Here is a 26,121-nt window from a genome sequence, read left to right as displayed (position 1 = left end):
AATGAATCGCTACTTCTCAAGGAGCTCGAGAGCGAACGCCAAGAGAGAATAAAGAACGTTCGGGAACTTCTTTCTTATCACGTGACTTTAGAAGACTCGGAAAAGTATCACGCACTCTCTCTTTTTGCGCGAACTACCCCTTTAATGCCTCGGTTGCTGTGGTGCAGTTTGTACGCTAAGTGATAGGTACAGTCAGCCACATTAGCATAATAACACGGCGCATAAACACAAGCACGTGTCTTTAATACGTACGAAAGAATCAAAAACAGCTTATTTTAGGCTATGAAATAATTCGGGACGGGTTTTATTTAGCACTTGCGCACGTAACGCGTGTGTGTTCGCGGAGAGCCCGTCCTGACAGAAAGAGTGAAAGAAATCTTTTGAAGACCTTCATGAAGCGCCCACCTCTGGTTGAATCTGGTTTAAAGGGAGGAGTCCACGCGCAGTATTAAGGCATGAACCTGGTCTCTCCATGAGAACACACCCATAGAAGGCAGTGGAAAAGAAAGAAGCCTGGAAAGACCATTAAAGATAGAGCAGCGGTGCACTTCCTTTATTACCAACAAGCCCGTTCGTCTCTGAGGGATTTAACAGCAGTAGTCGTACTAATACTCAGCGTGTGGGCATCTCGAACGGCGGTGGACATCGTACTTTTCGGCTGTGCGAGGGGCTGGATCATTGTTGACATTGCAGAAGACCGTCTACCTGCTTCTGATTTTGCTGTCATATATTAAAGTGAAGCAATGAAGAGTGTCAGGAGCTGTATTGGCACACTTGTGGTGCTGGTACTGTTTCGGGTGGGAGAGATCGCAGAAGCGTGCAGTTGTTCCCCCGTCCATCCTCAACAGGCGTTCTGCAATGCTGATGTTGGTAAGTGCGTGTCAACAATCTCAACGATGCTACGTCACAATGCAAAATTGTTAGTGCAGCGAGTTTATCGCGAATGCATTCGCGCGTATTTTGTGTAACGCTGCACAGATGTAAAGTAAAAAAAAAAAAAAAAAACGAAAGTACACATATGTCATGACAAAAACAAAGTTGAAGGCTGCTCTGATGCTGCTTTGTGGGTGAAATGCAGCATCACAACCACTGGGGCTGAGGTGGATGTTTTATTACTCCTTTACAAACAACAATGCCACATAAAAGCAGTGCTAAAACGTGCAAACTCTGACCTTCCTTACTATTAGAGGCTGCTTTAATGCTGCTTTATTTCTGTGAATGAAATGCAGCATCAGAGCGTATTTTGGAGTATTGTTTCTTTATGTGTTTTTTATTTTTTTTTCTATTATTATTGTTATTATTATTATATTATTTTTTTAATTAATTTGCAATTAATCACTCTTTCTTTATCTTTATTTATCTTGATTTTTATTTATATCATTATACATTCATAACATTTATTCTACAAATGTAATTACTGTGTAAATGCAGTCTGAGTAACTGAACAGCACTGAATCAGTCAGTCACAGTCCAGAACTGTGAGGCTTTGGGTTGTGAAAATTGAAAACTTTTATTACCCTTTTATTGGTTGTACCTGGATGTGTTGTTTATCTTGCCAGTGTTTTTTTTTTTTTTTTTTTTCTGCTTATGCATCTGTGCTATTGTTTTAGTGCCCAGCATGGATAACAGCAGATAGCGTTCTGTCTGTCGGTCTGTTATCTTCAGCACACACAGTCCTCCTGCTTGAGCTGAATGACATTTTGAGGCCTGTTTATATCTATTTATATCTGGCTTCTCTATTTTACTCCTCAGAAACAACTCATTATATCTGGTTTCCACTGAAACTGCCCTGAATACACAGAACGTTAAGGGTATATAATCCAAGATTAGACCAAATCATTTAGGCTTAGTATTTGTTTTTGCCTGTTGCATGGGAAAACCACAGTGAGATGCACAACAAATGTTGATGTGACACTCTTCTCTGCTGGTAAAAGACTGAAACAGAAACAGGATGATGATACATTCACACCATTATTATTGGCTTGCGCTGACGATTCACACTGATTCACTGTCTAGCTGCAAGCCTCCAAATCATCTACACTCATCCACAGTTTGTCTAGAAGGCCTTAAAAATAAGTCTTTTTTTCTACTGACCTGTTCATACCAACATTTCAGATTTCCACCTTATCTGCCAAAACCAGAACAAGAACGTGCCAGAAAAATAATGTATTCATTCACTTATATATATTTTACTGACTACTAACTAAGGCTTTGATTTCCTGCACAACTGGTCTCTATTTCATATTTGTCTCAGATGGAGAGAGCTGAGGCATAAAAAAATTGCAAGAATGTTTTGCATCCCACTGGGGCTTTCCCTCCCAGTTCATGGTTAATTCAAGCAGCGTTCAGAGATGATTGGCTAGGTGCGCCCACCGCTGGAACAGAACCCATGTCTTGATCTGCTAATAGAAGATAAGACAAATACACACAGGCCAGCGTCCCCTCGAAGTGCTTTAGAGGGCTTATAGTTAGCTTAGAACCCCGTAGCTCCTGCAGAAACCATCGGAGAGCATCCGACATCTGGCCGACAGCTCTGGATGTGCCAGAGAGGAAAAAGCAATGAAAGTCAAGGACCTTTTAGAAATATGCATGGCATTCTTCAAACAGTGAGAAAAGCGCAGTCTTTGGCTGCACCGCCCGCCCTTGCCTCAGCTCACTGGCTTTGAACCAGTCCTCTTGGATCGAGGGAGAAGGTTTTTTCCACCTATTTGTGAAAAGTTAACTTCAGTGACTGTTCCGAGAGGTTTGCGTCTTTCCTGACTTGCAGTGGAAATGAACAAGCTGTTAGCCGGAAATTAATTTAGTGCTCGTATTTCACGACAGTACTGGAATCTCTGCATATTAATAAAGTAACCACCCAAAATGCGGTCATTTGCCCTTTGAGGTCTGTCTGTCAGTGTTTTGCTAGCTTTTTGAATCTGTACTTGCCATTAATAAGGTTTCTACGTGTCATACTTAAAAATCGCAGTCAAGTGGATCCAGTCTTCCGTTCCCAATGGGAATGACACAGCCCCATTATTTACCTCGCAGTTGACTGTTATTGAGTCATAGACGAGCACAACATGCTTTTAGAGAGTCTGAACAGTGACATGATTGTCTCAAGATTGAAAACTGTAACATGAGCTGTGCCACTAGGATTTTTTCCCCTTGAGTTTTAAAGTCTGTTGTTCTAAATGCATTCCAAAGCTCAGAATGATTATTTGTATGCAAAACCACTGAAAAAATCATTCATTCATCATACAATAAGAGAGGATGGCTGGGAAATGTTGATCAAAATTTGAATTAATCTATTTTCTTAAGCAGCCAGTGGAAACCTTGCGAACTTGTTTTCTGCCATTGAATAGAAAAGGTTTTATAGTTGTGAGAAAAAAAAAATCGTAATCGCATCTGCGAGTTTATATCCTGCAATTCTTACATTATTTCTTGCAGCTGTACAATAATTGGAAAGTCACAGTTATATTTTCATTTTTTATTCTATTAACCTTATCACATTCTTAAAACACATTCTTACTGTTAATAATTCACTTGTGCATGTAATAAAACGTTGTCATGTTCCTGATCAATGATGTCAAGTCTCATCAAGCCTACACTAAATATTAGGGATGCATTATTAAAAATATAAACACAGAAATCAGCTGATAGCCCAAATGGGACAGAGATATTGTATATTCTGTGTTAGATGGAACAAATTAAACTGTACAAATTAAATGGGTTATAATTCATGTTTGGCCATAAGGATTTAAACTGCCTCGTTTTCTAATTTTCTTTGGTGTACCCAGGATTGTTTATACTGTATAAACTGCCCAAGTAAAGGCCTAATGGTCATTTGCTCAAAATATTTATCTGTTCGAATGTACTCGGGCTTTAATCACATTCTGGCCTGATCCCTTTTGGCAAACTGTCTAGTGACAAGCCAGGTTTCATGTCAGAGGTTTATAGACAGTAAGGGTCACAAAGGTCAGAAATCGGGCTTGGGGTGTGGTGAAGAACATTCCTGCATACAGAAGTGATGAGGATTCCTTTGGTGGAGGTTGAGGAAGTTATAAACTGGAAAAAGGAGGAATTACCAGTGGAGGATGCCAAATGTACAAACATTTCTCACAGGTAGCCCTTTGAAAAGGTTTAGTGTACCCAAAAGCCTTGTAGCGGGACCAGAGGTTTTTGACTGCAGTACTTGGACGCACTAAAACAATGCCGGTCATTCATGTAGACTAACAAGGGAACACTAATGTAAAGAAGCAGACAGATCTTTGCGTTGTGTCAAGTCATGCTGATAAACTGCGGTTCAGACAGCCTAAGTTGTTTGGCCACACATATATTTGTTATTAAAAGGTTCAGTGGGTGGTTTTGGTGGTGTAACATTAATTAAATAACATAAATAGTAACATAAAGCACCCTAAATACATTTTATTATTATTTAAAAATACAGTTTTCACAGTAGTTTTTGTTGTGTTTTTTAGAAAATAAATTAAAAGTGTAAATACAATTCATACTTCCACAAACCATATAATTTACAGTAATGTAATAATACAACTGTATTTTCACTGTATGGCAACTTCAATTAACCATTTTTACAGTAAACAATTTTTGCTTTTAAATATTTTAAATATATATATATATATATATATATATATATATATATATTATTTAAAAAAAATTTTTGCAGTGATGCCATAGAAAAAACATTGTGGATTTCCACAACGTCACGAAAAACAACTTTATTCTTAGTGCGAAGAAAATTGTAATAATGTAAAGAATAAAGAACCTTTTGTGCAATGTAAATATTCCTCAAATGACAATTAACAACCTTTATTTTTAAGATTAAGCCTTTGTAAGCTTTTGATGTTAAAATTCCGAGCATTATTTTCAGTGTACCATGTGTTGCTTTATACAATGTGACCTGATTCAATGATGTGTCCCAAGAGAACAGTGTTATTTTGGTTATTCAAACATACATCGTTTTCAACTCAATCAGTTCCACCTGTTTCACAGTATAAAGATCTTGTGGAAATCTGTCATTTTCTCTGGCTCAGTGACATATGACAGAGCTCATTGCCACATTTAATAGCCCCAGACAGTACCAATAAACACAGAAGAAGAACTCACACTGCTTTTCTTCGTGTCTGCTGAAGGTGAAACCACGCTTGAGCATTGTTTGCAGGTCCAAGCCAAGCACTTGGTTTCTCTTGGTTATAAAGAAAGAGAAAAGCAGTTATCAAGAACAGATTGTTAGCTGGAAAGTTTCTAAAAATACTTAAAAATGTAAGTCGGTTCCAGGAAATCTTCAACCTCCCACATGCATGATATGCTCGTTGCAATCACCTTGTGCATCACATGATTAATTCTCAAGGATGTCTGTTTTGCCCTATCTTTTGGGTCACACAACACAGCATGCTGCAGTTTACGTCAGATTGTCGTAAGGAAGTGACTTTTGAACGCTGCATGTCGGGCGATTTGTTGGATCTCCACCTCACAGGAAATGCTAGACATTTCGGAAAAACAAACATCCAAATGTGATCTTCAAATCTTTCTCTACACGTATTTTGATGAAAATGGGAAATAAATGACATTTAAATGCAGTCAGCAAACCTCACACAAACCTTTCTTTCTCCACATCCTGCCGTGTCCGCTCTGGGTGTTTATATACCCAGGCTTGAAGCAGTGGGCAGCATCCAACCGTCAGTTGTCCAGCTTTGACCTTTTCCATGTTGGTAAACCTCAAAGTCTTAGAACATTTGCACCGGCTTTCTTGTACAAGCAACGATGATGATGATAATGCATATAAATCCAGCAAATTCTGTCTTTTGTGCATCTTTTCTTTTTAACAGTATGAAATGTGAAAAAATATCAAACAAAAACATTACACATATTATTTCATTACCGTGCTATGCTCTCATATGGAACAAATAAAAAAAATAGCAGCATTATAAACTCACCCTCATGTGCCTCTGAACACAAAATGAAGATTTTCACACTTTTTTTTTCTTTGAAGCGATGCTCAGCCCCCTGAGGAGAGTTTACTGAAAAAAGAGAGAGATACACAAAATAATAGCTAAAATAGACTATCTACATTGGCATTATCCATAATGGTGAAGTTCACCCATATGGGTTTAAATTAGAAAGTCATTAAATAATCAGAGAATGTTTATTTTGGGTAAACTATCTATCATTTTTCCATTCATTTCAATTAATCAGTACTTCAACCAGTACTAAGATTAATATCAACTATGGGGGTCACAATATTTTCACTTGCCATTTTGAAGTGACACAGGACCCTCGATTTTAACTGAAGGAGCCCAAGCATGTCTATATACATAAAGGATGCTGCACTAAACAATTTCATAATGGGAAAAATGTAAACAGTACACTAACTGCATTGCTCATACTAAGTGATACTAGGGTTCTCATGAAATATAGGGATATTAGCAAGTGAAATACATAAAAATGTGCTGAAATGCAGCCTTTGTCCACATAAGGGACTTCCTGAAAAGTAGTTGTTTCATTGCTTTTATGAGTCTAGCTTGTGGACTTCCTCTCCGATGTCAAGTATGAATGAAACAAATCACACTTGAAAATGTATCACTCCAAAATGGCGCTTGTGCCTATTATTGTTAGTGTATACTATTAATTTTTAAATATCAACAATACCAGTATATCGCAACACCAAATTAACACGACAATGATATTTTATGATTTGAATACATTTTTATGTATTTCAATTATTTTAGAAAGAACAGAATACTTGTTGCATCTGTGAATGATGCGATTAGAAGAAATCAGAAATGACGCTAAAATATAAACCTATTGCGAAACAATATTTCTTGAGAAAAAATTAGATATAAAGAAAATTTACAACAAATCTGAAAGTACACTATTTAAAAAAGGCAAAAAGATCCTCTAGAGAAGCATATGCTGTTGCTTAACCTCTTGGAACATTTATGCTTCGTTATATCATTAAAAAGCAGTTAATTTATGGAGAAAACAAATGGGATTTTTACTTCCGTAATCCGGCTGTTGTGCTCAATTACAGTGATGAATTGTGTCAGGAGTTCAAAAAGAAAGAAATGAGTTCAAAGAAACCGCAGGCAGAGTATCCAGAGTGGAAGCAAAACAGCTCTGTTCTCCTGTTCAGTTTTTACTCCTGTGGTGTAGGAGAGCCACTTTACACAATTACTTGCCATGTGGTTGTTTCATGTTTATTTTTAAAGTATGCATTTTCCTTCTCAACGGATATTTTGTTCAGTAATTCAATGCTTGGTAAGAATCTCACACATATCGCTATCAAATTATTTACATTTCTTTCATGTGCATGGAAGAACTTTATCATGCAAGGAAAAAAATAATACCGATCGATGATCGTTATATGCTATGTTAAAACATTTGGTTTCTTCATATTAAATTATTTTAGTTAAAGATGACTAGTCAAACGCCTTTGAAATACTAAACATTATATTGTATTTGATACCTGTGAGGTGGAATATATTTTGGTTGTGGTGGCCCGTGAGTGTGTATCTGTGAAGGTAGGAGTGGAAGAGGAGTTTGGGGACTTTTGGGTGCAGTAGTCTGCTTGGGCTCCGCGCTGGTCATGATTGCTAAAAGCTGTGCAGGCATACGGAAACTCAGGATGTGGCTAGTATTTGTGGTGGGTATATTTTCATGGAAACTATGACATTCTGATTATGATACGTGCATATGTAAGAGAGTGTGTAAGTCATCCGTGGAGGGAGCAGGCGTTGTGGGATATGCATGATTATCGGGCAACAGGAATGTGGGTCAGGCAGGAAAAATGAAGCAGTGGGAATGAAGCTGAAGACAGACACTGCAGAACATCACTCCATTTGAACTGCAGAACCGTGAGATATAATTACCCTCTGATTCTTTAATTATTAGTCCTCGTAGAAAAATAACATTTTGATTAATATTGCGACCCCAAAGCTGTCACAGAAACCTTTCTTACATTTGTAAAGTTTGCTCAAGAAATATTGGCAAAACATTTTCTTGGCTTGAAAACATCGAATGACCCGATATAAAAGATCTGGGCAAACTTAGAAGTTTAGACGAGGCTGGGGATGTCGGGAAACAAATCACACGAAATATATATTTCTACGTGAATAAACTTATAGTCACATTGCAAAATCGATCAAGTTCAGATCAATGCACAGGTAGGTTAAAAATGGTTGTCTATTCACTGAAAGTCAAAGAGGATAAAACATTGGACTCTACTGATTCTCTATTAATGCAAATAAATAAATAAAATAAAATACTGGAGAACCTTTTTATAAAGTGGCATCCTATGTAGTGATTCACAATATTCTCATGACCGATTTAGGTTTCTATTGACCAATATTTATTGCCCTAAAATAAGTTTATTTTAAGTTAAGTTTATATTGTCCTTTAAATAATGATTTTTAGCTATGATTACTTTAGTCGTGCGAAATTATGCTACAAAAAAAAAATCTACATCTACATATAATAAAAAATTGACAGGCAGGCTGAATGAGTACTCAGATTCGATATCTGACAGTAGGTGGCGCTTATCGAACAGCGGCAATATAGCCTTTCCTTTCCTCTCTAGCCTCATGGTGCGTTACATCATATTTATGAGTTGAACGCACATGAATGCCACCACACTACTGTTATTACAAATAGGAAACTTTCTTTATGCAATTTTCTATATGCCATGAATTTCTGAGATTGAGGGCAGGTCAGTGAAAAACATGCTGGATGCAATGGAAGCAAACAAAGACTATAGATATCCAGCATCTTTATTGATGCTATATTTGTTGTAATTAATAAAATTATTATAATTATTATATATTATTATATTACAATAAAGCTATTTAAGTTACAGATTCAAAATATATTATTGTATAATTACCATAGAATATATAGAATATACAGCACATATAAAGCACACTTATTACATTGATATAGGTATGTATTGTGGGGGTTCAGAATTTAAATATCACTAAAATGTCACTAAAAGTTAATGCTCTATCATGTTGGAAATATTCCCTACACCAAATCCAACCTTAAATTTACCTGATAGTGTTAACAAATGCAAAACTGATATAAAAAGGCATTTGTTGATGCAACCGTGTCATTTCAACTTCTTTTTACACAGATCTGAACTGTTTTGTCGAACCATATTAACACGGGATTTGAACTGGAGCCCTTCGCCTCTCAAGTACATCTCTGTACTCCGAACGAACCTACTGTCTATGAAAACCCATAGATATGAAGCTTGGAGGCTACCATTGAAAAGCATCAAGTCATATTCAAGTCATAATATGATATTCTTTATTAATCGAAACTCTGCAAATTTGTGTGAAAAGAAATAAAACTGCTTTAATTTCTTTTAGAAACTGCGGTGATATCTACTTATTGGTACATATATGTACCATGGTAGTTTTTATGCCATGAGACCAGGTAGAAAATATATCATCCAAGCAGCTAAAATGTACATTTGACAGACTTTCTTCTGGGTCATCTGACCAGACAAATCCATCCCTGGGATGTACTCACAGGTGTGAGGATGTTGGTAACAGAACACTCTCAAACTAATGAGTGACGTCTACAGAGTCAGGCAGCAGCCACTGTTTCTGCTACTCTCTGCCGCTCACTGCGTGATGCTCTCAGAATCCTTCAGAGAATTGCTTGATTACTTCACCAGGAGAAGCGAGGCCTCCTTGCCCTCAAAACGATTTTAGCCTAGCATTAGGCATCTGGAATTTTAGGTGCAAAACAACTTGCGTTGTAGCTTGACCTACTTTTAACACTGGAAGCACAATAAATTGGTTTTAGAAAAGACTATATTGATCTTTCATTCTGCCACAGTGTTATCGTGCCCTATAGCTCAGAACCCAGAAAGGCTTGACATACACAGAAAAGCATGCAGCTTGGATAGGAGGAGAAGGGGGGCTATCGTTAACTTTAAGAGCAGCGAACCCTTCATATTTGCGTCTTTTCCAGCCCATAAAGTGAGCCCACGGGTGTATAATAATGGCTGTGAGTGTGCATACGTGTGCGTGTGTTTTCCTTTTTCTAGTTATTTTATGTCCCTGCATCCTATATCCCCAGGCTCATATTTTCCATGGTGAGCAAGTGCCTGAAAAACTGCAACCGTTACACTTTGTGTTTCCATTTCTATCTCCGATTCTCCTGTGATATCATTCATCTATTTCTCATTCTCACATTTGAAGGAATAGTTCTGTCATCATTTACTCACCCTAATGTCTTTACAAACGCGTTTGATTTTCCGTGAGTGGTGACCACTGTGGTCTAACAATATTTTTACTTTATGCCGCTTTTATCATGTTTTTTTTTTTTTTTGGTCCCTATCCACTTTCATTAGTAGGAAGAGAGCATTGGTAACATCAATCAAAACATTTCCTTTTGTGTTTCTCAGAGTAAATAATGTTTGGTAATGACATGAGGGTGAGGAAATGATGACAGAATTTTCAATTTTGCGTGAATTTGACTATCCCTTTAACCTCAATTAGCGCTGAGAGTTTAAGTAGCGGGTCTAATTCAACTTGTAAAATCCAGTTTGTCTCATAAACTGTGCTCCATTTGTATCTCCGATTCATTGCGGCGTTTGCTTAAGTAGTTTTGCAGAAATGTTCCTGAGCATACCTCGATTAAAACAAGCTGTCCTAACAAAATACACAGCCGATCCAAACAGCTGGCAGAGCAAATCAATGCTGCGGAAAGACTGTCTGTTTATGAAAGGACAGGGTGGGTTTAAGGAGGAGCAGTCGGGCTAATATGGTGATATTATGAGCTCTTCGAACTGACCTCAGGTCAGTTTTTGAATATGTTTTTCTGACTCAAACATAAGAGGTGTGGGTAGGCCGTAACTTCAGCAGCTGTAATTGGAAGCCGGATTTACAAGACAGCTTCTGCTGATGAAGGCCTACTTGAGAAGTTGTCTTGATTCATTTTCATCTGCAGTTGATTAACACGAGACTGTGCGCAGTAAATCTTCTCCTTTTTTAGAGCGGTTTTGGTTTTTTCTGGGTTCAGTCGACGAGACAGCTTGCAGACATTCATAAGCTCTCTTTGGGTGTATTTCCAATCGCTGATCAGGAGTAGGAATGTCATTCGCTCAAAAATGGGTCAAAAATCTTCTGAAGGAGATGTGAAAAAAAAATGCTTACTTTTCTACTGTATCTTGTTGCTGATGCTAGAGGTTATACATCCAACCAACCTCTTTAAACAATTCCTTGCATAAATTTATATTTTTACAAATCTTTACAATAGGATTTAATTAAGTGAATGTAGTTTGCTGTAGGAATTAAAACTTTATTTAGTTGTAAACAATCAAAAATGCAGCAAAAACTGTAAGATTGTGAAATATTACTACATTTTCAAATAAATGCTTTCTTTTTAAATATACTGTAAAATGTAATTTATTCCTGTGATGAAAATGCTGAATTTTCCAGTCTTAGTTTCACATGATCCTTCAGAAATCATTCCAATACACCGATTTGCTGTTCAAGAAATATTTCTTACTATTATCAGTTTTGAAAACAGTTGTGCTGATTAATATTTTTGTTAAAACTGTAATTTAATATAAATATCGAAATAATAGCATGTATTGGCATGCAAGACGTTTTTCTCACTTTTGATCAATTTAATGCATCCATGCTAGATAAAAGAAAAAAAATCGTAATGACCTCCAACCTTTGAACGGTAGGGAACACCATATAAAAATTACTTTATTTAGTTTGAATACTTAAAAAGGATAAATCTTTTTTAAAAAAGTGTCTTACATCACTTGTATTTTGCATTCCCCCATGCTTCTTAACTCTCTTAATCATTAATGCTGACTTAAGAGTTGTTATTGAGTTGTTAAAGAGTTATTGAGTTATTGAGTTTCAATGGTAAACAACATCATGGTTATGTTCATCCACCAGTCAGACCAGTACCAAACCTGCACTAACCTGCATAACAGCCAGTTAATATTGGTGTCAGTATGCAACCATCCCTGATCAGCCAGTGGAATTAGGCAAAGGCCAAAATGGACAGGTTTTAAATCAAACCCTGGTCCAAGAAAGCTGTAAACAAAAGAAAATACAAATGACATTACAAAACGCAGAATAAATATGGTTATGGAACTGCACTTAGTCACTTAATGTACTGTACAAACCAGCAGGGATAAACTACAGCAAACGATGCTTTAATAAGGGACAGCAAAACTTTGTCATTGGTGCTGTGAAGATGGTTCACTTTGTGCAGTGCGCATCTGACATTACCATGAAATACCCCAGAAACTTAAAATATCTGTTCCCCTTTCTTGTTCTTGCCAGAGGCACTGCCAACACAAATACATGTTGCATATTGACACTGCTCATCATTTTAGGTCACCAAATGGCTGAGTACACAGTGGACATGGGAAGGTCTGGTTATTTTTAGGTGAATTTGTTGCAAAAGTGTGACTTCCAGTATATATCTGGACAGTTCAGCAAACAGTTTGCCAAGCAGCGACAAGATCCACCCATTTACTGAGACAAGTTTAGCCTTGAGGGCAACATTAGCCTGTAATTGTTTCCTCGTTGGTTTACTAGGCAAATGTAGACAAGACCAACAGGTAAACAACAACATTTTACACTGATGCCTTATGAACTGTAAATTTCACAGCACAGTGGTGAAGTATGATTCATATATTCATTGATCTAGAAGAATTCGTAATTATGAATATTATCCCGACATTTGCATCAAATATTGAACATATAATGATTTCCATTAGCCTTTGACAGCTATAAAGCGTATAAATGCATAAACACAATGTTATATGTCTACAATGTAAAAAAACAACAAAAACAATTGTTTTGCTTTAAATATGTGCTATATTAATTGAAATTAATGCCACTTGGTTTTATAGTTGCATGCATTACATAACTTTCTGGAATACTTGATACTGATTGATCAATCACAACATTCATAGTCATATATTTTTCTTTGTCCCACCATGTGACCTTTGTATTTTACTGATATACTCATTAATATCAATATTGCATGTCTGTTTGTGTACTTGTTTGGTAAGCAATTGGCAAATGCATGTTCCTCTTGTCATTATTGCAAAATACACCCATTCAGAATTACCTAATCACCCTGATTTTACAATAATGGCTTTGTTGCCATACACATACCATATACCGTAATGTGTACACTTCTGTTTTTTTGGGCTGTCACCCACAAATGCGAATTCTGTCAATAGCTTTCAAACCTGTCTTTTGTGGAACACAGAAGACATTTTGATAAATGTTTAGTATTGTTTTGGACCCTTTGACTAAGCATTTTGTCACACAACTCATATGACTTTTGACGAATTCTCAACTTCCCATTTAGCTTTTTTCCTTGTCAGTCAATAACATATACAATATATTCCACTTAACTTCATGAAGGACATAAATGTATTATTGTAGATCTTAAAATACTTGCACTGTAAAATAGAAATTAGAGCTCGAACAGTAAAGCATGAAATCATTGTTTGACTTCTGCTCTGCTAATTTAAGCAGAAGAGTGTGTATAAATGTAATACACAGTTTATATTTGAAGGTTTGCAGAGGTTTACTCTTCTGTCAAGGTAAAGCTGACTGTATGAGGTCGACACGGCTGAAGTTTAGGGTTGTGGAGGCTGAGGGGTTTTGTTGTGTGATAGGTTTCTTTTCGTCTCCTTAAGTTCCATTCTATGTTTCCGTGCAGTACTTCAGTGAAAAAATAACAGCCATTTAAAAATGATTTAGGAAAATAAGAGAGAGTATAAAAGGCAAGAGAATGAATGAGTCAGCGCAAGGTTGTCATGTGTCAGCTTCTCTAGAGGAGGCGTCTCTGCCGCATGTTGGCTGACCTGACAAAGAGAGCTAAAGAAATGCTGGACAGCTGCAAACGCTCAACTTGCAGGAAATGGGATTTGGGTTTGGGGGCATGACTCTCTTTATATGAGAGAGACCTCTCGCTGGTGTTTAGACAAGGCCTCAGATGAGAGGTGGCATGGAGAAAAGTATGGTACAAGTCATGTGCCTTTTCATCTTTTTATGATGACGTGACAGAATCTCTGCAGGCCTTGCGCTGTAGCTTGTATATTTTACAGAGTCCAAGTAGTGGTGGAAAAACGTTGAGAAGATTCCACACTCAAAAAATTATTCTTTGGCTGAACTTCATTTAGTTGTTGACAGTGGTTTTTAAACTTTGGAAATGGGTTTTCTTAACATTGAATTAAACTGTAAACTGAAACTGGACTGGAAACATAACTAAATTGAGTTAAACAATCAAATGACACATCAGACTGAATTTCAACAACTTAATCTCTTAAGTGTATCTAAAATGTATTCTAAATTTTACAAATGTGTGCGTATGTTAGTGCTGTCAAATGAGCAATCACAGTTAATCACAATCAAAAATAAAAGTTTTTGTTTACATATGTGTGTGTGCTGTGTTTTGAAAATATTTACATGTATATATATGAATATAATTTATATTGTATATATTGAATTATTTAATATATAAACATGACGTTTTCTTAAATATATACATGCATGTGTATTTATATATACATAAATGCTCAAAGTACAGACATTAAATATTATGTAAACAAAATTTGACAGCACTAATGTGTGTATATATATATATATATATATATATATATATATATATATATATATATATATATATATATATATATAAATATATAGATTTGATTCAGTTATTTTATTTAATATTAAAACTAATACTAAATTAATACCACTGCCAAAACTCTTTTGTTCATGAAATAAAACTGTTCTTAATCTTTTCTTTGCAGTAATCAGGGCCAAGGTGGTTGGAAAAAAAGAAGTGGACTCTGGGAATGATATTTATGGGAACCCTATCAAGAGGATCCAATACGAGATTAAGCAGATCAAGGTAAGGGATGAAGTTGACAGCTGTTATTTGAATCTAACCTACAATGAAAACGTCTTGCAATAAAACAATATATTGTTGTCCTCTCTCAGATGTTCAAAGGCCCAGATCGCCACATTGACGTGGTCTTCACCGCACCCTCGTCTGCGGTGTGTGGGGTGACAAATTTGGACACTAACGGAAAGAAGGAGTACCTCATCTCAGGTAAAAGAGTGTCAGCTGTTGTTTTTGATCAGTCTAACCACACAATGCTATTGGTTACTGCCTTCACAGCAAAGCACTTGCCAGTTGGCACATACTTCACTCAGAGCGATCTGTTTTCAGACACGACAGAAGTTTACAAACCGTGACTTATTGATGTACAATGTGCTGAATTTACTGTTGGGTTTCAATATTCTTCTCTTCTCTCTAATGAACTTGCTGAGTAGGCAACTCTGAAGGGAAAAAACACAGAATATAAAAGAACGTCAAAAGATGAACACAGACAGCTTCTGGTTTCCCCATCTCAGATCATTCCAGCAGAGCCCAAATTACAGAGTTGACAAGGCAGAGGTCTGTGGAGGGTAGCAATTGCCTTTAAAGCCGAAGTTTTAGAGGAGGAGGGGAGGTAAAATAATGAGAGAGCTGATCCTGTAGTGCGGAGTAACTGCTGAGGTTGTGTTTTCAAGGCACACATTCCCTTCTCCACAGCGAGTAGAAACTACCCAGGTTTCAGATCGTAAGCAGAGCAGACCTTCAGAAACCTTCGCTCCGGGGCAAAATTAGAAACCATCTTGAGGTTGTTTATGTCATTGTATTTGTATGTTCCCTCACATTTTGTGAAGTCCCGAATTGTGGTTAGCTACTCCCGCTCTCCACCATCAGGGTTCACAAGCTTTCACATGTAGTGTTTTTCCCCAAATCTGCTCTTTGACTCTGCAGTGACCTCAGTGTGGTTCAGTCATAATACAGAACAATAGATGACTAACAGAAGGGTTCGGTTTATAAACGTGGCGACTTGTTATCGTGTTCTTGCGTGCTGTTATTTTGTCTGTTGGACCACGCTATGCCTGCGACTATCAGATGTTCGCAGATGCTTCAGATTGTTTTGTCTGCACATTGTGTTTCCAGGCAAGGCGGAGGCCAACGGCAAGATGCACGTGACTCTGTGTGATCTCATCATGCCCTGGGAATCCATGAGTGCCACCCAAAAGAAGAGCCTCAGTCAGCGCTACCAGATGGGGTGTGACTGCAAGGTGAGTGCTGGATACATAATAATCATTATTGTAGAACATGTTGTCAACCTGAGCTGTGCACAATTCAGAAACTGAAGAATGGGCTGTTCCTTTCTTTCTTGCTTGCTTTCTTTCAATCTGTTATTTCATACTGTACCTATCTATCTATCTATCTATCATACATACATGCATTTATTTATCCATCCACCCATCAAATTATTTCTATTCTTAATTCTATCTATGCATACGTCCATGTCTATCTATATCCATCATGCATCCATTTATTCATCCATCAAATGATGTCTATTAAGAGTTCTATCCATATGTCCATGTCTATCTATCTATCTTGCATCCATTTATTCATCCATCCATTCATAATCCTGTCTATGTAAACATCCATGTCTGTCTGTCTGTCTATCTATCTATACAGGTGTCTTTCTTTCTTTCCATGCATCCATCCATCAGGCTTATAAATTGAACATTTTGCTGCATTTTTAATTGTCAATGCACTTACTGCACTATTACTAGTACTACACTATGTTTAATACAGCAGAAGTATTCAAAAACACACTTAAGAAACTTTGGGGTATACTGTTTTCAATTTGAGTCAGCAAGCATCTACTTAGCTTATATTTGATAATAAAAAATATACATCATGACAACCTTTTAACAAATTTTGTTTTTGCTGCACCCAGATTACACGCTGTGCGACCTTCCCATGTGAGATTAGCGCCCCGGAGGAGTGTCTGTGGACAGATTGGGTGACGGAGAAGATAATTCACGGGCGCCAGTCTGACCACTACGCCTGCATCAAGAGAGGAGATGGCTCCTGCGCCTGGTACCGTGGAGTCGCACCGCCCAAGAAAGAGTTTCTGGATGTGGAAGACCCTTAAAGTATCTCTCGCCCTCTCCACATCACCCAATCTGAGATTCTTACAAATATCATAGATAAGGTGTAAGTTAATATCGACATAAAGACAAAACTCTACCAAATTGAAATTGAAACGTCTTAAGGCTAGATTAGTGTACAGTCTTCATTAGATATCGCAACGAGACAGAATGGAGCGAAAGTAACGACCCCACCTAAGGCTGGCACCCAGAAAACACTCCCCATCCTGTGAGGGACAATCTTAAAAACAAGAGCACTTTCTGCCCCCCAAAACAGCGCTTAGATATATCTGCATAAAGACTGAATGATCTCTACAATCTCCCAAAAACTGCAGTCTCTCAGTTCTTTACGCTTATTCAGTTTCTGGTATTCTGGTCCAAACCCACACGGGGTGGTAGTGAAAGTATTACTTTTGAAGGTAGTGTAATTTCCCAAAGCCATGCCAATTGGTCTACTCAGATAAATGGTGAGGCAGGACTTCCCAGATAGTTCAAAGATGTGCGGGGACCTGGAAAGACAGCTGGGATTTTGGGGAAAAAAAACAGGAAAATTAAAGACCAAAGTCAATGTCGCTAGGCATGAATTTGTGACAGAAACAAAATTGTGCTGCTGACCAAATTTCAGAATGTTGAACTGTTGTATATGAAGCTGTTCTTCATTTCACTTCCACAGTTTTTCTTCATTGCTTCATGGCGTATCCTTCACATATATACGAAAAAAATGAAGGAATAACAATGCAGGCATCTATTATTCTGACGACAGTACATAATTAGTTATAAAGTCCTCTCTAATTCGATTTTTTATGCACATTTACAAATCGAACATCCCTAATTTGTTTTGTCAATATGTCTGTTTACCTTTCTGAACCTTGTCTCAAACGCCCACGATGAGTTCGATTTATGCATTTATTCCTCTGTTAATAGTTTGATGATGATACTATTTGAACTTGTTGCACTTTTTAAAGACAAAACCAAGAGGACTGTCTCCTCTTTTTTTGTAATTCTCATTTTCAGTGCTTTTGTTATTGATTTGCAAATGCTTCATCTTTAAGAAATACAGCATCAGTTATCTAAGGTCCTAGTGAGCTGTTTTATTTTCCATATTGTTCTTATTAGATTATGTACCCGAAGAGGTACGAAAGACTTTAGTTGCCATGGTAATGGGAAGACCCTTCGTTTTGCCCTAGAGTAAAACAAGGCTGATTGGATTGGCATGCAAAGACACAGGCCTATAGCATGCACTGAGAAAGAGGAAACAATGAGCGAGGTTCCTTCCTCCTGTGATGTCAATAAACTCAGGAGTTTATTGGCAGCTTCAGAGGAAGGCACAGAGAGTTGGGTTGTTGCAGCTGTCCCCTGATTGGGCGTTGCCAAGTCACGTGATTGACTGAGGGTGAGGCGTTAGAATACTAGTTGCTAGGCGCTTCATCAGGGTGAACCATGTGGCCCGATGTGGTCATAGTGATTGAGAGAAAGAGGGAGAAGACAGACTGAGGTTGAACTGACGAAAGCAACAATAACAGTGTTGATCGATTTGAATGCATCATAACCATTGTATAAAATCAACACCAAAATAATTTCTATCGACAAAGGGAGCATTCTTATGGGTAATCGTTCGATTCATGCCTTTCTATTTTGGCTATCAGTGTTCCAGCATAAATGTACGAAGCTGTTTTTTTTTTTTTGTTTTTTTTGCTTAAGTGTGATTTAAATTAAGATTTTTGTTTCAATATCCTCACATCTTTCTTCATACCAGAATCATTGTCATAAACGAGCTTGAACTTTTACGAATAGTCTATATAAATCTTCAAGGTTAATGTTTAATATGCATCGAGCTATAACTACTTAAACTGCTTTGTATGAATTGTTATTGAACTTTAATGGCGTAAGTTAAATGATTTTGTTTTCACGTTTCTACTTTTTTAATGTGTTATTACCTTTGATTTATATGATCATTGTGTTATTTTTACCAGTCTTTGTCTTTCTCTTTTATGATTTGCTGAAAAGAGCAGGAATGTGAGACCTAATGTCTGAACCACATGATAAAAGTTGTGGTAGAAGAACCAGACTATGCATGTCTTTGATGCTTTGTGTAATTCCCATGTGGACGTTCACTTGACGGATAAATATACAGTATTACCAAATAAAACATTAAACGACATCAGCTCGTCCAATTAGTATTTTTAAGTCTATAAATATGTAAATTTTTGCATGAAGTAATGTTCACGTATATTTCATCATATACTGTGTGTATGTATAGACTTTCAAGTATTGATCCATTTATTTCAGATTGCCTTAAAAAGTGGTTTCTGGTGGCTTTATAGCCAATCGGTGTGAATATTTGACAGAAGTGCTGCGTATTTACCTTCGCAAAACTTCGATAATCAGATACTGCCCTCATGTGGCAGGAATGAAAAACTAGTGCACAGTTGTTGATAAAATAAACACAAGGTCCACTTTAGTTCAACTCCCATGAGTTATCACAGACCAGGGGTTTATTTCGACAGCTGTCTGTTTATTTCATCATCTTGTAATCATGAAAACAAGTACATAACTCAGATAGTTCACAGTGAGGGCAGGCTGTGGACCCAACGGGCGCCATTCATGTTTTTAAGGCACACTCTAACTGTAAAATACTCTTATTAGACTGACGTTTATTAGACTGTACTTATGCTTGTAACTGGTATTTCAAATGTAAACATTTATTTATGATCTGACTGTATATTCCTAAGTGTCTGACATATTAAGAAAAACCTGATAAAATGATTTCACTGATGGCTTCAGAAGCTTTTAAAGCATTAGACCTTTAAAATAAACTCTTCCTGAGAGATGTACGTGGTAAATGACAGCGTTTGGCATCAGAGGGAAACAGATCTCAGATTTTTCTATCTGTTCCAGATTATTCAGGGTAGATCAACAGGAACAGATGACAGGGCAACTGTGCCAGGTTTATCTAATGCCTATACTCTGTAAAATGTATTTTTACAGAGAATTTTGATTCACAAATCAAAGTAATTCTTTGCAGCAGTCAGGGCCAAATGTAAAAAAAACTATTCATAAATTATGCTTTCGTGCATAAAAACCTTTCTAAGTTATGAAACATCTTTTTAGCAAATTCTTTAACAAAAATTGTTAAAAAGAGCCTCTAGTTGGCAGATGACCTGTGCATCCAGTCTGTGATTTGTCAGCACTCACAGTCCCTTGTTGAAGTACACATAGCGGACATGGTCCCCATACTGAGAAATGATTGATTCCCTGAGCTCAGGTTCCAGTTTGGAAACAGCCATAGAACTGCAAATCAAAGTGCAAATGATTGATTAGTTTGGTATGGCTCCGAGACAACAGCTGTCGTTAAAACATCTGAATTAAGCATTTTAAAGAGTCAATGGAAGAAGCAGCTGCATAAAGTTGCATGAATAAGTTTAATGCCATATTGAAAATGTGCCATATTTGCTCTAGACACTACTGATGTGTATGTTTCTTCATTAAAATAGATTTGAAGAATTTAATGAATGAATGAGGCATTTATATAGTGCTTTATTGTGTATTGCCATACACCAAAAGAGCTTTAAAGTCTATATAGAGAAAGGAATGGAGCCAATCTGGTGGATAGGGGTTAACTGGAAGGCCATAAGTGACAACGGCCAGGACACTGGGTTACACCCCTACTCTTTACAATGAATGTCATGGGATTTTTAATGACCACATAGAGTCCAAGTTAAAAATGTTAAGTTAGTGGCTTAATGAAATGTTTAAAATGTTTTAACTCTCATTCTAGCGGCATCTATTCACTGCAGAGGATGTAATGCTACATTTCAATGAAGAAACCAACTTATCTACATCTTGAATGACCTGAGGGCGAGTATGTTTACTGAACTATTCCTTTGAAGAGATACTATCACTTAAAAAAAAAAAAAGATGTTGAATGGCATATACAATATATGCAAACTTTACCATCTTTGAGGAAAGAGTGAACATGCTGCAGGCACCATGAAGATCAGACTGTGAAGCAGAAGGGCATGTTGTCATTTCTTCTACTGAAACAATATCTCATATATATATTATATATAATATATGAGATGTATCAATCCTTGCTATTTTCAAAATGAAGAAATGTGATCTCTTACAATCCGCCAACCATCATGACCTGCAGTGGCCCATGAAGAAATGTGATTTTCTGCAACAGATTGAAAGCAACAAACAAATACAAATATGTTAATATATATTAAAAAAAAAATTACAACAAAGGGTTTATAGCCTTTACAGACCCAGGAATCTGAATTTAATATAATGAGCAATTAGAGATTGTATAATGATAATTAAGATTATCTTTGTAAAACTTGACTGTTTGAAACATTATTATGCTACACAAAGCACATTAAACCATTAGAAACCTGTATGCATTGATAATAACTGACTGTTAAGAGAATGACTCAACAAATGTCAGCTCTGAGGTCTGAGTGAATTTATAACAGAAACACCTGCAGATCATAAACTGGCTATTTTATCACTTCTGTTTTCCATTGCGTGCTCCTTGGATGCAGAACAACCAATCGGGCTCACCTGCATGAATTTGTATTTTTCAAGCCTCTGCATAATAATCGGGAGTATGACTGGAAAGAACAAAGAAAGCAGATCAGGATTCAATATTGACTGGCGAGCGAGGTGAGGGCTGCTTTATTTTAGCACTGAGATCTGATAACACCGGCCAAACTCTTTGCACTTACTCATGCCTGGCGCTGCCATGGTAACTCGAGAGATGACCACCTGTGTGATGCCCTTGACAGCTGCTTTCTATGACAAACACAGACAGTATTACTTGAGAACAGAGAACGCCTATAATGTAAAAGGCGTATTATCATTAAACATTATTTTAAGCAATGAACACATTCAAATCTAATGGTGGTGCTCATAAGTTTACATACTTGGGTAAATTACAATAAATTAAGATAAAGATACAATATACAGTACGTAGGCGTTTAATTTCTGTTATTGATTTGTCATGTGGAATATACACAGTACCTTCAGGGCTGTGCTAAATACAGAATAAATGTTTTAAATTACATCATTTTCTAAACCGATACACATTTTACAGTTTTGAAAGGAGAGCGTAAACTTCAGAGTGAGGCGAGATGCTCCTCACCCTCGAGTGGCCCAGTTTATTTCCATCTTCATCTGTCACAGCGATGCCGTTCAAAATCTCCCTTTATAGGAAAGAATAAACCGGAATTAATATACTAATATATAGACATGCCAACATAGTAAGACCCACCAAAATAAAAGATGTCAGGAAACGGGAGAGGTCTCACTGTTGTCTCATCATTGGAATGTTCACACAGTTAGCCGCAGCCACAGCAGCGAACGGCACCCAGCGAGCCACCAGCGGAGGAGCTTTCTGAGGAGACAAAGACACCAAATCACACAGGGACGTGTAACCACAGCAGATACGATGGCCGGACGGGACTGAAGATGGCTTTAACTGTTCATAAAAACTACTATAATAATTATATATGCCTGCAACAAGTAAATATATACATTTATTTTGAAGTAAACATATTGATAAAATGTAACGTCTGTTATATAGAATTAGTTTCATATGTGTTTGTATGTACAGCATGTGTATGTACTTGTATGTAAATGTGTGTGAAATATACGAGATAGATTTAAATATTATTGAGACACTTTGGGGTGTTTTGGAGGAGTGAGTCAAGAAACCGTTAACTGCAAAAGGAATGGCTTAAAATCTCTCTGGTCACCGTGCAGAACTTTAATTTTTAAGACAAATTGGCGCTGTATTAGCTACAAAAGAAGACCCTACACCATGCTAATACATTATTGAGGTCTAAAACCAGGTGTTCCAGTTTCATTGTTCAAACCCTGTAGGTAGGTAGGCAGGCAGATATAGACAGATTATAAATCATCATATTAAAGTGAATTTAGTAAGTAAATTTCTAAAGGATCATGCGACGTTATAATAATGATGCTGAAAATTCATCTTTGCTTCACAGGATAAAGTATATTTTTGAAGTATATTAAAATAGAAAACCCTTATTTTAAATTGCTTTTTTTTTTTTTATTATATTTCACAAAATTAAAGTTTTGCTTTATTTTTTTATAGATACAGACAAAGAAGAAGAGCATAAGAAACTTCTTTAAAAGATACTAAAACTTTTACGAATCCGAAACATTTGGATGGCAGTGTAAATAATCATATACATTTAGATTGTCATGCTTATTATAATGTATAACTTTATAAGTCTTGTGGCTGTAGTTTTAAAACAACTAGTAGTTTCAAAATGTATCCTGAAATACCACTGTAAGTACATTACTATACTTTTCCCTTAATTATTTAAAAGAGGCTGAGTAATACCTTTGTGTAAAGGTTCAGCCCGACCGCAGTGGCCAGCGCTGTGCTTGTTGCCGTCGCATAAGCTACTCCGATCTGCCTGAGCAAAGAAGATACACACAACGCAACAAAAAAAAAAAAAAAAAAAAAACAGTATCTGTTACTGAAGCTTATCTGTTATTTCAAGCTCCTTCCCAGACATCTGTTAATAAATCGCTAGGTGTCACGGGACAGTCACATTTTAAGAGGTATACCCTCTGCAAACCTACAGTATCTTGCAAGTGAGTAAAGTTCAAAGGAAGAAGTCAGAGGAGCTTACTTTGGCGTGATGGGGGAGGCAGCATTGCGATTGGTGTAGTTGACCAGAGCGTTGAAAGACTGGTTAACCCACTGCCAGAACACTACAGCAGGAACTGTCCTACACGCCATAAAAAAATGGTTCTTTGTGAAAGCATATAGTGCAATAATATAAAAATGTATGGTATAGAAAACACTGAAAATATATATATAAATACATGGACCAGAGGAAGCAAAGGAAAGAGTTGTCTCAAGAGATCAGAAAGAAAATTATAGACATATATATATATACATAGCCAACCTCCTGGACGTGGCACGCAGGAGGAAAATTGATATACTTCTAAAGAGATTCAAGGTGAACTTCATGCTCAAGGAACATCAGTGTCAGATAAAGTGGACTATATATATATATATATATATATATGAGTTTATTTTTTTTAATAATTCTGTTGAAGCATGGTTGAAAAACAATGTCTGACTTTCATTGGTTAACATTTATAGAATTTTATTTATTATTACTTTGTCAGATTAAAGTTATTTCTGTATATATATATATATATATATATATATATATATATATATATATATATATATATATATATATATATATATATATATATATAGAGCTGACCTGTAAAACTGAAGCATGAACCCCGTGATGGCCATACCCCCAGGCACCTGAAATGACATTCTTCCTATCAGGTTCATCCTGTCACCTGTGTCAGGATGAAATGCAGAGTCATACAGCTTCTTGGCATAGTGTAACTGCTCCTCTGTAGTGCCAGGAGGAATAGAGCCAGCTCTGGGGGAGAGAGGAAGTGACAGAAAGTAAGAAACAGGAAGATGAGAGATAGCTCACCTCATCAAATCAATTCATTTCTCACCTGCAGCTCTCCACTAAAGCTTTGGCTTCATCTAGTCTGGAGTCAGGCAGCAGAGCGGTGCGACAGTCAGTGATGTTGAAAAAGTGTTTGAGGCGACCCATGAATGTGGATTGATCCCAGCGTGGGGCGTCGATATCAAAGCCCTTCGGAGCCTCCATGGTTCTTTCTCTGCTTCCAAAGAGCCTGAGTGACAAACAAGAGAAAACAAGACGTATTCAATGCATTGATCATCTAATAATTTAATCTAATCTATACAGAGAACAGATTATGCTATGACACAGAGCAAACCAATGTGCAAACCAATTCATATTCTGATGAGATTAAAAGTAGTCTAAAAGTTTTGGCACAAATTAAATGCAATTTCTGATTCACAAATGGTGAATTGAATTTATTTAAAGCGTCAGTCCAATAGGTGCTCATTTGCTCTCTATATTGCAATTTTACTACTAACAGGTTTCTCATCTATCAAAGCAGCATATTTCCAAATGCAATGATAAGGAAGTCAAAGCCAAGGCTCTTACAGTGAGCCCAGCTATGCAAACACGTATGGATATCAGGAAAAACACAGACCAGGGCCTTGACTAGTGAAAGTGAGAAATGGAGTCCTGAGAGTCTGACCTACATATAGCCAGTTCATTTTCCTAAGTTAAAAATCAATTAACTTTCCACTAATCCTTAACAAGTAATATCTCTGAAACAATATGGGTTAAAAAACATTTTTAACCCATATTGTTAGAAAGAAATGACGTATAGAGGATGCTATAAATATCAGTACACTGCAGCATCAAGTGTACTTCACAGTATGCATATGTCACATTTTAATGCAATGTGTTACCAACATCAGAATGAAAGCAATACATGATTAAAGCACATGAACGTGGACCAGATTTGACATTTGAAATGTCACTGCAGTGAACTGAATTCACATGTACACAAAGGCAATAAAAAAACAAGCAAACAAAGAATGACTTTCAATGGGTTCCAACTTGTCAAGACTATTTAGTTAATTTGTTTCCTTACCGGTTCAACCTGATCTGCTGGAAGCTTAACAGAAAATGTGTAAAATATATACTGTGAGTAAAGTAAAACATCATGAAACTAATACAAATATGTACAGGTAACTACACCAACTAGGTTAGTATGTTACCAAGAAGTTTAAGGAAACAGACATCGACGTGCAATGACCAAACAAAGTATGCATTCGCTTTTAAAACGTCTGGATTTCTCAAACATTAAACTTGAATTGTAATAAACCCAACAACCCACTGTAATCACATTATATAAAGTAGCAGCTTATTTAAACGCAGGCTGAATCAGAACGACCAAGTTGTCCAGCAGCTTGCATCAGTTCATGTTCACTGCGCACAAGCACCCGGATGTACGCGATCAAAACAAATCAGACAAAATCTCAAATGTGTCGCTTGAAAATACCTTTATGAAATGACGTGACACTGTTGTTTATGTCTCGTGGCGCTGCTGCAGTAAAAGTAGTAAAAAAACTGAAGCGGGTGACACACTGTGATGATGTGGGCTTGCGACTGTGGAGAAGCACGTGGCCTTCTACCTTCCAATCCCCGAAGAGAACAAC

General features: G+C 36.8%; 2 protein-coding genes across 3 annotated transcripts; one reads left to right on the top strand and one right to left on the bottom strand.

Annotated features, from left to right (window-relative positions):
- Nucleotides 1-409: 409 nt before the first annotated feature.
- On the top strand, nt 410-19,167 carry timp2a (TIMP metallopeptidase inhibitor 2a). Its single transcript, XM_043253895.1, has 5 exons — nt 410-870; nt 14,807-14,907; nt 14,997-15,108; nt 16,015-16,139; nt 16,814-19,167. Exons 1-5 carry the CDS (start codon nt 744-746, stop codon nt 17,009-17,011), a joined length of 663 nt encoding a protein of 220 aa, XP_043109830.1. The 5' UTR covers nt 410-743; the 3' UTR covers nt 17,012-19,167.
- sfxn2 (sideroflexin 2) lies at nt 18,632-26,121 on the bottom strand. Of its 2 annotated transcripts, XM_043253894.1 has the most exons (13): nt 25,965-26,101; nt 25,554-25,577; nt 24,534-24,716; nt 24,281-24,451; nt 23,672-23,770; nt 23,377-23,452; nt 22,316-22,401; nt 22,150-22,210; nt 21,734-21,800; nt 21,570-21,619; nt 21,134-21,183; nt 20,961-21,008; nt 18,632-20,297 (listed from the first exon to the last, which is right to left on the bottom strand). In XM_043253894.1, the coding sequence occupies exons 3-13, from the start codon at nt 24,689-24,691 to the stop codon at nt 20,198-20,200; spliced, it is 966 nt and encodes a 321-aa protein (XP_043109829.1). In that variant the 5' UTR covers nt 24,692-24,716; nt 25,554-25,577; nt 25,965-26,101; the 3' UTR covers nt 18,632-20,197. The 2 variants fall into 2 exon arrangements, with proteins under 2 accessions (XP_043109829.1, XP_043109828.1); XM_043253893.1 differs by lacking the exon at nt 25,554-25,577 and having other exon boundaries at nt 25,965-26,121.

This window comes from Puntigrus tetrazona, chromosome 12 (genome assembly GCF_018831695.1).
Source record: "Puntigrus tetrazona isolate hp1 chromosome 12, ASM1883169v1, whole genome shotgun sequence".
Lineage (NCBI taxonomy): Eukaryota > Metazoa > Chordata > Actinopteri > Cypriniformes > Cyprinidae > Puntigrus > Puntigrus tetrazona.
Note: the sequence above shows the minus strand (reverse complement) of the source record. Positions and strands in the feature narration are given on the sequence as shown.